The 17,531-nt window shown below is 38.1% G+C and overlaps 1 protein-coding gene across 4 annotated transcripts in view; it reads right to left on the reverse strand.

The window, feature by feature from the left end:
• LOC115244525 (ecdysone-induced protein 74EF) overlaps window positions 1-17,531 on the reverse strand; it is a 150,485-nt gene that overhangs the window by 46,819 nt on the left and 86,135 nt on the right. For 3 of the 4 annotated variants that reach the window (XM_029822215.1, XM_029822214.1, XM_029822217.1), the window contains 3 exons: window positions 9,396-9,647; window positions 6,361-6,528; window positions 5,754-5,996 (listed from right to left, as the gene is read on the reverse strand). In XM_029822215.1, the coding sequence (XP_029678075.1) occupies window positions 5,754-5,996; window positions 6,361-6,528; window positions 9,396-9,647 (663 nt within the window). The remainder of the gene's footprint in view (window positions 1-5,753; window positions 5,997-6,360; window positions 6,529-9,395; window positions 9,648-17,531) is intronic. The other variant, XM_029822216.1, reaches the window with a different exon arrangement.

Consider the following 17,531-nt stretch of genomic DNA (forward strand, 5'->3'; position numbering starts at 1 on the left):
AAGATAAGATTGAATCTTACGTGCTTGCATAAGTCTTATTCTTTATAAAACTTTCGAAAGCATAATTCTTTTATAGAATGCAAAAAGAAAACATCTTTTTAAAAATTTATTTCTCTCTACGATGACAAAATCGAACATGTATATTCTATTTTTAAGGCTTTCGAAAAAAATGCACTACTTTAAAATAAACAGTCGTGAATTTTTATCCCAACACATATAATAAGTTATCGAATGTATATGATCATTTCCTCAACCGAAAAAAAAAAACAGTTTTGCGTGTCTAGATCGTTTGTTATTGTTTTCGAAAAAGTCCAAAATATTTTGACGGCGTCAACTTTTCTCTCTCTTTCTCTCTTAATAATCGAGATGCTAATGTATTTGCAAGCTACTTGGATGTCAAGCGTTAAGTCTCAGAATATAATTGATGTTCACGCATTCGTATAAAAATCGGATTTGCCCTTGACACGATACACGTATGGATGAATGATGCGAATAAAAAAAGAGGAAATATCGTAAAATATTTCTTAAGAATTCTTAAGAATCTAAAAACGGACATGTATATATCTCATACAGAAGATCTTGGAAGATTTTAATATTTTTCTAGCGATATTACAAAACAAAGACGAAGAAACTTTAATTGAATGAATAAATGTAGGAACCAAAATCGTCTTAACGTGTATTAAGGTTCTATCGCTATTTCGCGGAACCTTGTAACACTTTCGCTTGACGCGTCGTCAGCGTCAAAATTTGTGCCACGTCGATTTGCCAACGCGCGCCTCGCGTTCCTTCGCTTTCGTTCCTGGCATGCTTAAAGGGTCTTTCACACGCGTGTTCGCCGAGAGGCGCTAATGGACGAAGAATCGCGGCTCGAACGATGATGATCCGGTCGAAAATAGCGGCGCGCTATGCTATTCTTTCCCCGAGTTACTATTCCGGGTACGTACACTGCGCCCGGCTGTAAGAAGATCTATATACACGGATAGATATCCACAGTTCACACGATAAACGTCCCCGATCATTTTCTACTTCTATGCAAACAGCGGTCTTCCTACGCTCTTTCATGCTCATCGATCAGTTGACCGAATAAACGGAGAATCCGGCGTGAACGAGTTCGCTGTCGATTTAATGGATCAATACTTGCGCGTGCTGCAAGCAGTGAGAATAATTGTAAATAATCATGTGTGCACTTATGTACGGATTCTTTTTTTTTCCTCAAAGAGCATAAAGATTCCAAGCTGGTCGAAGAGAAAGTTGAGAGCTGAAAACGGCGCGGGCTCGTTTTCGAGTATCCCGAGTCGGTTATGCATCATCTCGCTTACAGCCGAGTTGCGCAATATTTGTGTGGTACAGTGATCTAGATAAAAGAGGGGCCGATGGCCAATTGGCTTCGGCGAAATCGCGGAAAATCGCAATTTTGGCAGAACGCGCAAACTCTCGCGGATATACTCGCGGTGCAGTGGCCGGTTCCGTGGTCCGAATCCCAAGAGATTTATTCGACGCAGCAGCGAGCGGCATAAGCTCGCTGTCGAGAGGGAGAAAGAGAAAGAGAAAGAGAGAGATTCATCAGCATGAATAGAATTTCCATTAAACCATAGTTTATTCCTATTAGCTATAGTTACCGCGAGTTATTTCTTCTCATGAACAACGCGAGTATTTATAAGCGTATTCTGCACAAATGCAAATCAGCTGACCATCCAAATTGTGAGTCAAATGTAAAGTCTACAGCACTTTTCGCGCGTCGAATTTTATTAACCGTCTTTTTTTTTTTTTAGAAGCATTTAAATATAATTAAACGAGTTATTTTTATCGCAACTATCCATCAAATATTTTACTATCTCTCTCTCTCTCTCTCTCACACACACACACACATATACAGATGATTATTTTAAATCTTTGACGAGATTTTATACGTGTCTGAAATATTTACTTCCTGTGAAATATATATTTAATTAATTAACGTACACAATCATCTACTCATTGTACAAATAAAATTATTGTATTTTACATTAACTATTTATAATCCAGCAGGATTAAATATAGCCGATGTTTTTTTTTTTTTCATTTCGAATAGTATTTCCTATGTCCTTAACAGGTTGAATTTTCTCCTGTCCACCATCGTCGCCCGCGCGAACCGTTGCGCCTACCGCAATGGGAACACGGCCGTGCCCGACGGACGGGGAGAGATGAAGGGGAGGGGAGGGGGGAAGAGGAGGGGACCGGCGACGTTACCAAATCGCTATGGCGTAACATTTTGCTTATTCACGTTCGATTATACAATCTGGCACACTTTTACTCGGCGCGGCGAATCGAGGCGCAGTGTCGTTACGGCACTTTTGTCCCTTACTTTCCAAACTTTATGCAGCAGCGTCCTCTTTCCCCTTAAGAAAAAAAAAAAGAAAATGTGTTCCCTTCCTCTCTCGTTTCTCTTATACAAATTAAGATAAGGGTAACGTATGCGACAAAGTATATAGGGGCAATATTTTCGTGCGTTACTAAAAGATTCATTTAGCCTTTAATGTGTTTTTAGATTATTCCTAGATCTTTCGATTAACAACAAAATTTTTTTTTTTCTTCCGTTTAATTCAAACATGAGCAAGATAAAACCGAATTTTTAGAAAATAAGGAAAGAAACTAGCGTTTCTCTTGTTAGTTGTTAGATTTGGAGCACGATGTGAAAATCATAACAAATACGAGACTATAACGCTTCTCACCGCGATTTATATTATTTTTTCATTTAATCGAAAAGAAATAATATGATGTAAAATTTCGCACGAGTATTAGAATGAGATTATGACGGAGCCTGCTGTTTCGTTTCTATTTTCGCATCTTTTTTTTTTTTGTAAAATTTTATGAATTAATCGCTGATCATTAACAGTGCCGTTTATTAAAAAAAAAAAAAAAAAATGATAATAAGACTGTTATATCGAACAATGCAAATTTTTATTAAGACTCTTATTAGCGTAAATATGTATTTCGAATGATAATTCATAGTGAGATAAACGTCGATTATTCTCGTATCTCCGCGCGCAGCCACAAGTGACATTTAAAGATACGGCGAAGAATTTGCAGCAATCTTTTTTTCCCCGACATTAAAAAGGAGGTTAAAAGGCAGTCTCATGCGCGGGATATTTTCAATTAGGGAAAGTTCGATCTAATTGTCGAGCGACGCGGCGGGAATTGCAGCCTACGATGATAATAAAACGCAATGCTGCCGCTTCCGTTCGAAGGCGCGCTTGCCTGCCTGCCCGCTTCTCTTTTCTCTTCTTTTCGCGACGATAATTGATACTCCGTGCTCGCACGCGGAGAATTTCACCGCGATTTGTGAAGCGTCGGCACTTTCCACCTGCGACCTGCGCTCGTCGAAGAAATCAACCTTGGCGCCGATCCGAGAGCGAGCGCGACTCTTCGAATCACGCGGCGCCAGATGTCGACGAGATCGAGTCATCAGCTGCTGTCGATGATTCGAATCGAACCGGTTTAATGGCGAAGATATAGAGACTTCGCGAAATCGCAGCCGAGAAACCCACCTTCCGGTTGGTCGATCGCGTTCTAATTAATTATACCGGCTCTCGATTCGATTAAATCAGATCGTTTCGCGTGCATAATTAATTTCGCGATACCTCGCAACGCGCAAATAATTCGGTAAAGACTTAATGTCGCGCGAATATCCGTAATCCGTAGTGTTATGTCGCGTCACGTCCTCGACTTTTAGAATCGCCAATTTGCTTAATCTTGGAGCGCACATTCTCCATTATTAGAATCTTATCATTAGAAATTAAATTTTTTTTTTTATGATTAGAAAATGAAAAAAATTGTACTCTTTATTAAAAAATTTATTTAAAGAAAAAGAGAGCATATTTTTAACGAATTAAATTTGACAGATGCAAATGAATAAAAAGAATAATAGAATATCTAATCACACGACTATATTCGTGAAAAGGAATGATCGCGCATCTCGACGGAGATGACAGGCATCGAAAGAGAAAACTCGCGACCGCAAGACGCGAAAGCGTAGACGGAAATGCTTCGGAGGCAGCAGCAGGAAGCGAATCTGGGCCGTCGAATCGGAGAACGGCAAGTGGGTCACGAGAACGAGACGAAGCCGTGCATCGGAGATGACGACGTAGCCGACGACGGCGATGAGTTCGCGCGTCGCACTTTTCAACGTTTTCCCGCGCAACTACGAGGCGAATCCTTTCACTTGGCATCTGTCACGCGGAGGAAGTTCTCCGCTCGCGATTTCATTTCAAACGGATTAGTCGTTTCCTGCCTCTTCGCGCTTCTCGTCGAGAAACTCGGTCCAATTTCTGTTCCGCGATCGCACCCGCCTTTGAAATCGCGGTACGCGGGTTAAGTATCGTGTTCTCTCTTTTTATCTACTAGAAAATCTTATCTCTCTCGGAGAGAATCTTTCTGAGAGATTAATTTTATTTGCTCGTATTATCGACGGTATGTTTAGCATTTCTTGACGTCAATCGGTCTCTCACGTTCAAAGCTTTGCTTAACAAGAAAAGAATTATATTATCGGATTATTCTGTTATAGCAAGAAATTAAATAAAAGTGTCAGTCACTTTTGTACGTTGAAAACTGTATATAATTGATATGCTGTTAGAAAATTTTACTATGTTTTAAAAATAAACACAAGTAGAAAAATGTTTCATAATATTAATATTATAATATTAAAAGAATAAAATAGGCGTAAAATATTAATAGACATCTTGCTAGCAATCATTTTATTCGCGAGTTGCAGCGCATTTCGCGGAATTGGATGTGGCTAAAAATCGACCCAAGTTTTTCACGTCATACGTCGATCAGCTTTTACAATCCGTTTAACACATTCAACGAAGGTATATAAATATTCACCTAGTTATCAATTCGATAGCGTAATACTTTTTTGTCACACAGTTCCCTTCGGCATACTTTCAACAAAAAAAAAGAAAATAAATAAATAAATAAATAAATAAACTTTTGCGACTAAAGCGGGGACTTATATATTACAACTCGATGAAGGACTGACGTTTTGAAGATTAAAACCGTGATACGGTATCGCTAATCCGCTCACAGGATCATCGAAGACCGACTATTTTTTTACATTTACGCTCGCATGCATAATAATCCGTCAAAAGCGAGGATATTTCGCCGCGTCTGGTTGGTCGGCGACACGATATCGAATCGATATCTCTCTACGAAGTCGAAATAAACTCGGGCTACCGAGAAACGCAGTTACGTCATGACGATCCAGGTTTCAGATGCCAGACGCGAGATACCGAAGTCACCATTTCATCGAGCACTTTCTTCCCGCCTCTCTTTCCCTCCTTCGACCACCAATCGATCGTGATGAGAAACGAGATACATTTGTTATCTATTTGAAATTGCCGATAAGTAAACGAGGTCAAAGAAAAGGCCCGTCTTATTGTATGTAAATCTAGACTGAATCGCTAGAGAACCTATTCCGATCGCACTATTCATGCGCAGAGAAATATTGAAATTTCAAGATTTTTTTTTTTTTAGGACGAGCGCGCGTTATTTTTCTGTATATCTTGAATATACATTTTTTTATACACAATAGAACCTGACAAAAATTTAACCGAGCTGCTATCCAAGAATTATTATTGCTATTACTATTATTTTATCTATTGTTCGTAATCAGCTAAAAGTACTATCAATGTCGAGGGAAATCGAGCATTCCCGCGGAAAATCGCCGATCACATACGACGATACGTAGCCGTGAAAGATTGAGAGTTTGTACTTACGCGAGGGTGGCTGACGGTAATGCAAGTGTTGTAGACTCTGCGTTTGATGGTGATGGTGGTGGTGGTGGGGCGGCCCCATCGTCGAACCCATGGTGTGGTTGCTGTGCTGATGGTGCGGCGAGCTCCCCCGATGCGGATGATACTGGGAGGGATGATGCTGATGCGGATGATAGGAGGGCGGCAAAAAGGTCGCCGTCGACGGGTAAACGCCGGGGCTGTGACAGGCCGACCTGCCGAGTGCTGCTGTCGAGCAATCGATATAGACGCTCGATAAGAAAGCACGTGTCTCTTCGAAAAGTGTCGCGCGAACTTAATTTTGATCTCTCGTCAAAATTTTATCTCGTTAAGACGCAAAGAAATAATCTTTTAAATCAACGTTTTTATTATAAATCTACCTTTAAACTGTTCAATGTCTAATAATACTAAAGTTTTCAAGAGAGATAGAGATAAGATTGTGTATTATTATGAAAAATATTCTTAATGATCCTGGTATCGATACGAGATCTTTAGAATTATGATTTAAAATTCTTTATAATTACGATCTTAGATACATGCATTAAGCGATCGTATCGATGATCGATAAGCGTAAGATAGAGATCGAGCTCACCCGACGACAGATGAGAGTGATGAGACGCCAGACCTGGCTGGAGGGACGAATTAGGATTGAGCCTGGCTTTCAGTAAGAGATTCGCGTCCTCGTTGCCGCCGGAGGATGTGCTGGACTCAACATCGCTGACTCCGCTGTCCGCTGGGCTTGCTGGCAGTGATCCGCTTCCTGCTTCCGGCCGACGACGGCATGAAACAAAGGAAGGGGACGCGTCCTCTGTGATAAATAGCCGGCAGAGTTTAGGGCTAGCGATAAGGCGCGACATCGTCAATTAATCTCCCAACGATACCGTTTTGCGCAAAAGAGCACGATAAATGAAAGGCGCTCGACTATCGCGTATTAAAAAAAAAGAGAGAGTCGTGTTATCTTCTCGAAATTATTACTTCGTTAAAAAAGATTTTATTTAGGGCCGAAAGAATATTTATAATGTAGAAAAGAGGATTTTTATGATTTGAAAGAAGGATGCGTATTCTATTTCGTTTCTAAATATAGATAAATTTTATTTTGAAATTTTAAAGAACAGTTGTGATTTTTATATTTGGTTATTTACAATCGTTCTTACATTAAATTATTTCATTCCTAGCCAATTTTCTCTTCTTTATTTTCCTATATTTGTATATCTTTTGTCAATAATTTGCTTTTTACCTTTTTCAAAATATCGTAAGAGCATAGTTTATCATGGAAATTTCGATATAACAGGGTATCTACTCAAATCTTGTAAAAAAATTCCCTGATCTTTTGTTAAAAAATTTTAGATAAAAATGGAATATCTCGGTGAAAGATTTTTCGTGTCAACTTTCTAAAATAAGTTTTTTTATTATATACGTTTTTTAATGTTTTTCATTCATACGAAGGAAAAAAACAGAGCTTTTTTTTCAAGTTTCAAGTGCTAGATTTGCAAAGGTATTGAAAAAAAATTGAATAGCTTTTGTAAGCATTTTTCACTTGCATAACATCCTTTTTCTCACTAAAAATTACAATAAAGAATATGTACTACATATTCTATATTTTGTGCATAAATAGAAATAGATATATATTTATAATATATTTTAAACACAATTCACTTGGCTTAATTTCCTGATTTTTCCAAGTACAAAGAAAATCCCTGAGAATTCCAGATTTCCAGGATGTAGACACCCTGTATAATTTTTACTTGTGACGTCATCAATATATATACTATAAAAAATTGTCTAAGAATTCATTGTCAGACATATTTTTATCTAAATTTTCAGATCTAAATGTCTGAAAGAAATTTCAGACAATCTGTCATAATTATCAGAGTCGTTTTTCGGAATGTTCAAAAGAGTATGTCTGAAAATGGAAGTGCGTCTGAAAATTCAGACAGTATGTCTGCGAAAAAAACTTCAGACACTTTGTCCGAAGTTTTTCTTTTACTGTACATAACCGAACATCGAATACTTCACATTCTAAATATGTCGCAACCATCAAATCACCGTTCGATATTATTACGCGACGAATGTATCGGCGATCGACCGGTTCGACAGGCTCTCTAAATTAAAGCCGCGCGTCGCTTTCGTCCGCCGCTTTAAACAAATTAGATGGTCCCTGGAGATGTCCGGAGAGCTCGTTCGCTCGCTCGCTCGCTCGGCTTTATCGAACGTCGCCGAGCCGTGCCGAACGTGTTCTCGCGCGCGCGCCGTCAATTAAAGGCATCTTTATGCAACGAGCGAAGGTCATCCGGTCATTGGGTATGCATATCGCTCACTCTTCCCACGGTTCCCTCCCCTACCCTCTTCTCTCCTTCTCTCTCGCGGCGCGACTAACCGTCTCGAACGGGTCCTAAAGGGTTCTGCGCGAGAGTCATTGCTCTCTTTCGCTCCTATCCTCCCTCTCTCGTCGTCATCGTCTCGTTGTCGTCGTCTCGTCATCGTCATTGTCATCGCCGCGTTATGCAAGCCGATATCCGCGAATTCGATCGGTCGCCGCTTTATGCAACAATCGAGTCGAGTATTTTGAGAATCGGTTTATGCCCGAATTCCTGGCGAAATGCAAAGGTATTGTCGGTGAGCGGTTTTGTCGTTGCGCGATGCAACTTTTGTGAAATCGACGTTGCTCCACTAATCCAAATTTTAAACTACGAATGCGGAAATGTTTATTTTGCTTTCGTTATTGCTTTCTGCATCGCCTGTATGTGTGTGCGCGCGCGTGTTATGATTATAATTATTCTTAAGAAATCGCGCCGATCGGTTTTCTCACCTCTCCTTAACCACCGTAACACGATTGTTTGGTTGTTCTACTTTTCGGTCAATTAGCGAATAGCAGCATTCGACGATGCAATTATTCGACGAAACGTCCGAGTAATCCGCGATTGTCGCTTCGGTAATAAGTCATCTACAAGAGAGCCGTTGCGCCTTGTTTTATTACGATCCAATTAATGGAAATCATCATCGTCTTATTTTACACAAATGCCAATTATCCGCAAAATGCCAGACTAGTTATCAAATGTGGTATTCTTTAATGTTACAACAACGCAAACGTATCTATGAAAATTTTTTTAGATATATTATATATTAAATTGAAGCTATAAAAACCTAGAAATAATTGAGTCAAAATGAAAAATATGACATATCCTGTTTGTAATAACAAGTCGATTTTTTTTAATAGCTCTTTTTAATTAAATAAACGATATCGACATCGCGATTAAATTCTGAAATATTTCTTCAAAAAATGTCGATTTTTTCAAATATTGCGACCATCTATTTTACTTCTTTTTTATTTTATCATATTTTTAACGTCATATATATATATATATATTCTCTCTATCATAAATCTGTCATCATATATCCTTCTTTTAACTTTATTTATTTCTCCATTATCTCATATACTCCGATTGTAATTTATCAAAAACCTCTCTTTCTCATTTTTCTATTTCTAAACCTACATCCTCTTTCGACATTATGTTCTAAATTATATCGTATGCGATTGAAAATCTATCGCAATATGCAAACTGACTGGGGTGGGTCCTCCAGAAATCTCATTAACGTTATTTAAAATGTTTTCCTCGAATGCCTTACCTGGCGTACTCGTGGCGGCAGTAGTGTAAGGCGGCTGGCCCATTTGAGCGTGACCGGTCAAGTGTCGGCCATATCCGTTCTGCAGCCCCAGGCTGTGCTGCTGGGGATGCTGGGAGAGGATCCCGTGGAGCAGACGGGTTCCTGTGCTACTGGTGGTAGTCGCACTGGTGGATCCCGGTTCCACTTTCACGCTCGCGAGACCTAATTGTTCTTTTTCGCCTGTGTCGTGCGGTTGAACTTCCCTTGTGTCTACTGCAACAAATAACGAAATAACATCGATTAAATAAATGAAAATCAGATATATCAGAAATATTAATTTCTCTAAACTGGAGAAATTGAATAAACGATGGAATATTAAATACCATAGATTATATAAAACGATACGATTATTTATATAAAATGATAAAATAAAAATATTTTTGTTGAATTTTTATGCGGAATTCATCAAATAACTTTTTCTTTATTTTTCTTGCGCTTTGCTTCAATTTTAATTATATAAAATGGAAGTATAATATTGCGTTCTAGCGATAGTTATCTAAATTCAAAAGATAATAATCACTCGTCTTTCGTCATAGTAAAATATCGATACCGATATTAAGATAGGAGGATCTCGTAATAATATTTAATAATAAATATTAAAAGTGGGAGTTAACAATTTATTCTATCTCAGAGAAATTAAAGTATAGTATAATTTTTACTCGCTGCTTTACAAAGAGCGAAGCATCGACTCCTCATTAATGAACGAGAAATGATGCTCCGAGATAAGCTGCTTATCGTGACCCGTGCATTATATCGCGGATCGCCCGTCCGGGTCCAGGTTAAGTGGATCAATTTGAAGGGAAGCGTTCATTAAGATTTTACCGTAAACACATCTATCCGTCGGTCGAAATAATCGAGCGTAATCATAGGCGGATAAATATTCTCACGAGGGGGAAGGAAAAACGCAGAAGGAGAAGGAAAAAAAAGGCCGCGACTCGAGAGGCGTTCTCTTTCTCTCTCTCTAATATCTGTCTTTCTCTCTCTCGAGGAGCTCGCGTCGAGAGGAAGTGAAAGCCGGCGTCTCTCCTTGACCCACTGCAACGTTTCTACCTTCCTTTCAGGCGGTGCTGTGCCACGGCGCGGCTTCATTAAGCAATTTCTCGCCGCAGCGGACCCGAAAAATCCTCCGTGGAAAATGGCGGCGACCGATCCGATCGATCAATTTTCCTCACGCGAGCTCGCTCTCGCAAATTTCCTCAAGCTCGCCGATTCGTTCGATTCTCCTCGCTCTCGGAAGGTCGGTGGGGATTCCGTTGTTATGCAATCATGCGGATCTCTTACCGTATCACGTTTCGGAGTCACGACGGATTAAAAGAATAATCGATGTTCGCGACTGCGATCGAAATAAATCGTCATCAAACATTTATCTTAGGCGCTCAATATAAACACGATAAAGATTTATTTTGTTCGATTGATATAATCATTGTGTTTTTTTTTTTTAAGCATCGTAGATGAACGCTTAAGTCAACTTTTATATCGATCATTGTAAATTTTATTAATATCATTTAATAATTCTGCGATCTTGCAATCACATGTTTGCAAAGTAAAAGTTTTCGCAGTTTCTCGACATATCCGTATAAGAACTGCGTTGATGTAACATGTGTAAATCGGAGAGGACCGTTTAAAGATCACGCATGAAATCGTATAAAAACTGACATTTAATGCGCGCCGCGGCAGTACAGCAGATTACAGAGAGACCGGTATTCCCATGAATAATATTCACCTCCGTTATACAAATTGCATATCCTTGCGGCTTCGTAAGAGCCGCAACATTACAATAATCGCGGATGCGAGTTATTTGCGAGGCGCCGCGGAACGAAGAACGCAACATTTTTTTCTCTCCAATTGTCGCATCACGTAATATTCGCAACGGAAATCTTAATAATCATCGCATAAAAATTTTAAAAATTATGATCCGATTTTAATACCGAAAAATATCGCGTTATCGTATCTTGGCAAAAATTGCCATAGTTGCGAAAGTTTCAGACAAGTTTCAAGAAATTTAATATTACGTTAAAAGTGTTTACAAATAGGAAAGTCATTCGCGTACGAATCCATGGAGTTATGACATCATAGGCCTGAAATTTATGACTATATTTTAGCACCACACCAGGTAAAATCAATTGGATATTATATACATTAAAAAAACGTAATGTCCAATTGATTTATATATATATAGTCTCTCATTCTGTTCAAATTTATTCATTCTTCTATCTCTTTTTAACGAAATAGCGTGTCACTACAAAAGCAAAAAGATTGATATTAAACGCCGACCGTTTGATTTTTTTTTTCAATCAAAATTCTGTGAGTTATTGACAAAATATATTCGCAGCCTTTATTTTTAGAGACCCACCGCGAGAAAAAAACAAAATATTATATATCTTCCGAACGGTTTCAAGGCTCCCGGAAGTAAATAGCCCCGCTATTGTTCGAAAACGTCGTCGCTTCGCTTTACTGCTGCATTCCTTTGCAGGCCCAACGGACGGCTCAATGTGTCGTCTCGCATTTTCATCACGCGCGCGACTCACGCATGAAGATTTAATCGACTCTCAACGATCTTTTGTTATTCGCTGCTGTCTACTTCCGCGAACATAAGAAAGGGACGGTCATGGTTGAAATTGAAACGTCAAGAGTTTATTTTTATCTTATTATTAGTTATGATTAGTTTTAACCGCCGGCCGTGTCTTTTAAAGTCAGAAAGTGACTGGATTTTTATCTCAGCAGGTCTTACGTCAAGATCTTACATCGTTTCTTTCCGCGATTTCATAACATCTTGAAATTTGATCGACCGAGATAAATCGTGATGTATGGAGCGCTCGCAGCCTCTCGTGAATTTTTATATAAAATTTTAGAGAACGGGAGATAAATTTTACCCACCCACCGGAAACGCGGGAGTAGACTGACCTTACTTGGCATTGGACTCTCGCGCTCTCGATTGCGATGGACGGGGTGTGGGTGTCTAGCCGGATCGATCGCGCGCGTTTCAAGTCGATCGGCGCGTGTATATAGTTTTTTCACGGCGTTTTCACCTTCTGCGCGCTTCCTGCCCGTTTCACCTGTAAGATCCAGAAGCCGACTTCCGCCGATATCGACACGACGGCAAGGTTTCACCGTAATCACCATTACCACGTCCCGGTTTTCATAGTTTCTAAAAGCCCGAGACCAGTTTCGCTCGCTCGCCAAGTACCATTCGATCTGATCGTAAATTAATATGCATCGCGCGATTTTAATCGCCGTAACAAAACCATTAAAATTAACCACGAAATTATTCTTATTGTCAGAACAACGAAAGAAAATACTCGGCCAGCAAATATCCAGCGTTCGTTAATCTTGACAAATGTACAATATGTACGTCAACTCTCTCTTTCTTTATGTATTTGTATCGAAATAATATATAAGTATTTATCGCTTTATCATTTTATATTATTTTAAGAATAAAGTTAACTATGTGTGTGTGTGTGACTATTTTATATTTATAATATTTGACGTAAGTATTTTTAGAATAAAAATTGCATATAATTATTATTATTATTCTATTGAATAGTAAAGTGTCTTCGCGATAAAACATTCTTCATTCATTCATTTCATTCATTATATCTATTAATATTTTTCTTACTAATATCGAGAATAGATAGAATTGCAAAATCCAAAGCATTCCGGATATCACAACATCTGTACCCATTAAAAAGTATATCAATATTTAATATAAATTAACTTATATATAAACTATAAAACAAATATTTCCTTGCGGTTGAGATTAAGAAAAATACATTGTTATCACACGTTGATCAAAATTGCTTAAAGACCATATCGAACGGAACGATGAAACGGATCGCGAAACGTTCGCAGCATGTGCGTACGCTTGCGGGTGCGTATGTGTATATGTATGTGCGAATAGTACGTAAGGTCAGCGTTTGGCCGGGCCACGCAACTTTCTCGCACGCGCACACGCGCAGCAGACGCGTGTCCCGGTGCGGCGTGGCCGGCATTGCGTAACGGTAACGACTCTCTCTTTCTATGTGACATCACGTGCGTCCGACATGCTGTCCGAGAAGCGGCAACTCTTGGATATGTGTGCGGGCGCGGAGAGTACGCAGGTATATGTCTCGTACATACATATACGCGAGAGACGAGGACATATTTCCACCTTGTGTCACGTCGAGAAAGGAGGCGAAAACACGTTATTTCGCACGTTCCGGCGACCAACCGAGATCCGGATTCGCCGTCTCTCGCCCACGGCGTCATGCGAAAACTGAAAACAGCCCCGGAGATATTATGACATCGATCGATCTCCGTTGAACAACACACCTGTTTTGCTTCACAATAAAACTAACGATATTTCACAGCCGAATAATATATTTAACGAATAGCAATAGGGTGTATGTAGAACATGTAACGAGATTGAAAAGCATTTAACCGGCTCGTTTTTCAATTTAATTATTTAATACTTTTATACAACAATTCATTAACGCGTTGATATAATAAGTACAAGATTATATATAGATAAATATTAATAATTTTGCCCCAATTTAAATATTGTGTAATGATAGTAAAATTCCTAAAATTACTACATAATGCGATATATTATAAGTTACATGGAACACTCGAATATCGTTGATGATATCGATTCATTGTTAAGTGTTTCCTTCTCGGGAGTGGAACTGAGTGTTAACAGAGCGTAACCGACCGTCATTCCGTTTCGCGAGAAACGCATATTTATCGGCGCGTTCACAGCAGGTGCATTCGCGCTCTGCATTCGCGAAACATTTCGGAAAGAAAACGGAAAATCGTAAATACCTGTTCATTTATCTCAAATTTCTTATCATGGGAATATAATTATCATAATCTTAATCATTTATCATGAAAATGTAACTCGCGGAACAGAACAAATATCTTTACAACTGTTCATCTTTTTCTCGATAAGGAATGCAATTATTTCATCAAGCGATACATGACACGGAGAATTATTTTCGTCACCGATTATATATATGTGTGCCTATGATTAAAGCGTGCGTATAGGGTAAACTGCGATTATAAAGCGGGATCGATCCATTCGCGTTTCCGCGTGCTATATCATCGGCGTACAGTTAATCACATGGCGCACAATTATCGGACATCGTCATATGTCATTACATAATTTAGCGATCGTTTATCGCTATGTATATTGATGAGACACGTTATTCGTACTAGCTTCACTAAATTCTTTCCATACGAAGTTAAATAAACCGTTGAACGGAAGTGATACAAGTCACATCTATCATTTTGGGATACAAATTGCATGGCAAGGAAGTTACGTGATAAATCTATATAATTTATATATACTTCCAAATTTAATATATATAATAAATTTAATAATACTTTTGTGTGTAGTTATTAAAGAGACGAATTGTTAAGAAAATATGTAATATGGAGGTTCAGACATAAAACGTTTCGTATATTTATATTTAACCTCGACATTTTTCCAGTCATTATATAAAACCATATTTTTAATATGAAATTTTATAGAAAATATCTGTACAAGTTGATACGTGATTTATGTATCAGAAACCGCCACGAGATTACGGAATAAAAAGAATTACATCAATCGCGCACGATTTATGTGCATCAATAATAAACAGCGGATAAGGAAAATACATATAATGCGGCGATATTATAATGGCCGGAAAGAAAAGCGTGATTGTTACGACGGTGCGCAAGAACAAAAGTGAGCTATTCCATCACGATACCCCGCGATCGATATCGACGAATACAATCCGACGCTAATCGAGGTCGTTAAGACATTACAAGCGTGTTGATTTACAAGCGGTGTCGATTCAACGTTTACGGAATCCAGTCGGAATCGGAAAGAGTCATATATTAAATTGCAGAGAAATTGAGAGAAATATTATGTCGTACAATAAAATATTTTATGAATATTATTGCAAATATATATATTTGTATACAAAATATTTATTGTGTTGCACGGTACATATTTTTATTCTACATTTAATCTCTCTGCAATTTAATATATTCGAAAAAACATCGAAAACAAAATAGAAAAAATTTCATTTGCATATCACTTAACGATCACATAATATTTTTTCACTTGCTAATCATTTGCATTAAATGATTAGATCATTAATATTCGAATTATCGGACAGATTGAGTTAATATTAAATATAATTATTATTATGAATACTAGAAATTAAAATTTTAGATCTCTTGTTCGATACTATAACAATTTATGATTATTAAATATCAAACTTTGTGACATTAATTTCCTCAATTTTAATTGTAAAATAAATCCTCTTTTCTCGTTTAATATTGTATATCGTATCATGTTAATCTGTTCCGTTAATTTTCTTTTTTTTGATTTTTAAGAATATATTTTCGTAGAAAAATAGTGAGCTATTTTTTATTATATAATTATTATTATTATATAATTTGCGAATGAAATATTTTTTTATAAATAGCACGATATGTTGTCCGTAATTCTTTTTCGATCCAATATTTTAAAATATAAGCCAATGACGGCATTTTAATGCTTCGGAACAATAGCGGATTCGAGGCCGATTGATAAGTCTATCCCTAATTAAGGACAATTAACTCACCGACCCGACTCGGCTGCGTGAAGGCGCCATTATATACGGCGCTAGCATCTCTCACATTAACGGATTGCCAAAGCCGGAAGTTTCGATAGCGGAAACGACGCGCCGCCCGTGTCTGTGTGAGCGACCCACTTCGACCTCTTCCAACGAAATCGAGAGTGCTCCAAGAGTGAGCGCGTGCAGGGATGTATATATATATATATATATATATATACGGTCTGACAGCACAACACGTGTAGGTGTTTCGCGTGAAAGAGAAAGAGAGAGCGGTTATCGCGCGCAAAGAGCTATCGGGTGTGTTCCCGACATCCTCGTTTCCCGCAATTTCTGCCCTCATGCTTGGGCTGCATTTGAATTCTCAATTGATGCTTGCATCGTTTAATTAATCTCCTTTTCATCAGCACCGATGTGACGTCGTCTAATTTATTTCATTCGCTTCCATGCATTCTGTATGTTTATTCGGGAGGGGTACATTTTTTACATTTATCATAAATCTTATTGGGAATCGTATACATAGTTTTTTCTCGACATAAAATCGATATTGATGAGAAGGAAACATTTACAATTTTCTTATACGTATAAAATCCTGGTTTATATTATTGCTAAGATAATTTTGTTCTTATTATCCTTATAACGTGGGGTTTGGACTATGACACCGTCAAATTCGAAAGACACTTGCAGTCAATGAATCTTGACCTATATTCAAATTGACACCGCTACCAGTGACACATTTCTTCCTCTTTAAACAGAAAATAGTGGGAACGATTATATGCCGACCATGACCCATTTTCTCGGTTGAATAGCTCCTATTGTCCTAGAGAATCGTCTCCAGGAGAGACAAGCTGTGTATCCGAACGAAGCCGCGTACGCCCATTTCCTTCCGCAAATGAAAAAAAAAACCGATACAGAGGAAAAGAGAGAGGGAAAAAGAAAGGCAGGAAGAATAAATGGGATATAGTAAATAGTTCTTCCGTAATGGTGAGAAAGCGAAAGGTTTTTTCTTATACAGAAAATATATATGAAATACAATAAGAAAATAAGATATACAGACACTTTTTTCTTTCTTATTTCTCTTTATATAAATGATTCCAAAAATCTGTTCATTTTAAATTTAAAAAAATATCGGTAAAAATCTTTTTGTATAGAAGATCTTCCAAGTGATTAATTGAATAATACAAACTTATAGGCTACCGATTCATTTTTGTAATATTAAAAATCATAGAGCTCGTATGAGCTCGTTAGAAAATATTCGAGATAAATAAGCTTTATATGAATTTAAAACATACGGAAGCTACATCGTTCCCTCTACTGCTTCTTAGCATTGATATGTCGGATATTACAGATACAAAGCGAGAAGGAGACCCACATTCAACCAGGCCCATATTACCGCAACAATGTCTTGCGTAAAGGAAATGGAAGGAAAAGAACTGAAGAGAGAGAGAGAGAGAGAGAGAGAGAGAGAGAGAGAGAGAGAGAGAAAGAGAGAGAAAGAGAGAGAGAGAGAGAGAGA

Source organism: Formica exsecta, unplaced genomic scaffold, assembly GCF_003651465.1.
Source record: "Formica exsecta isolate Colony F162 unplaced genomic scaffold, ASM365146v1 scaffold82, whole genome shotgun sequence".
Lineage (NCBI taxonomy): Eukaryota > Metazoa > Arthropoda > Insecta > Hymenoptera > Formicidae > Formica > Formica exsecta.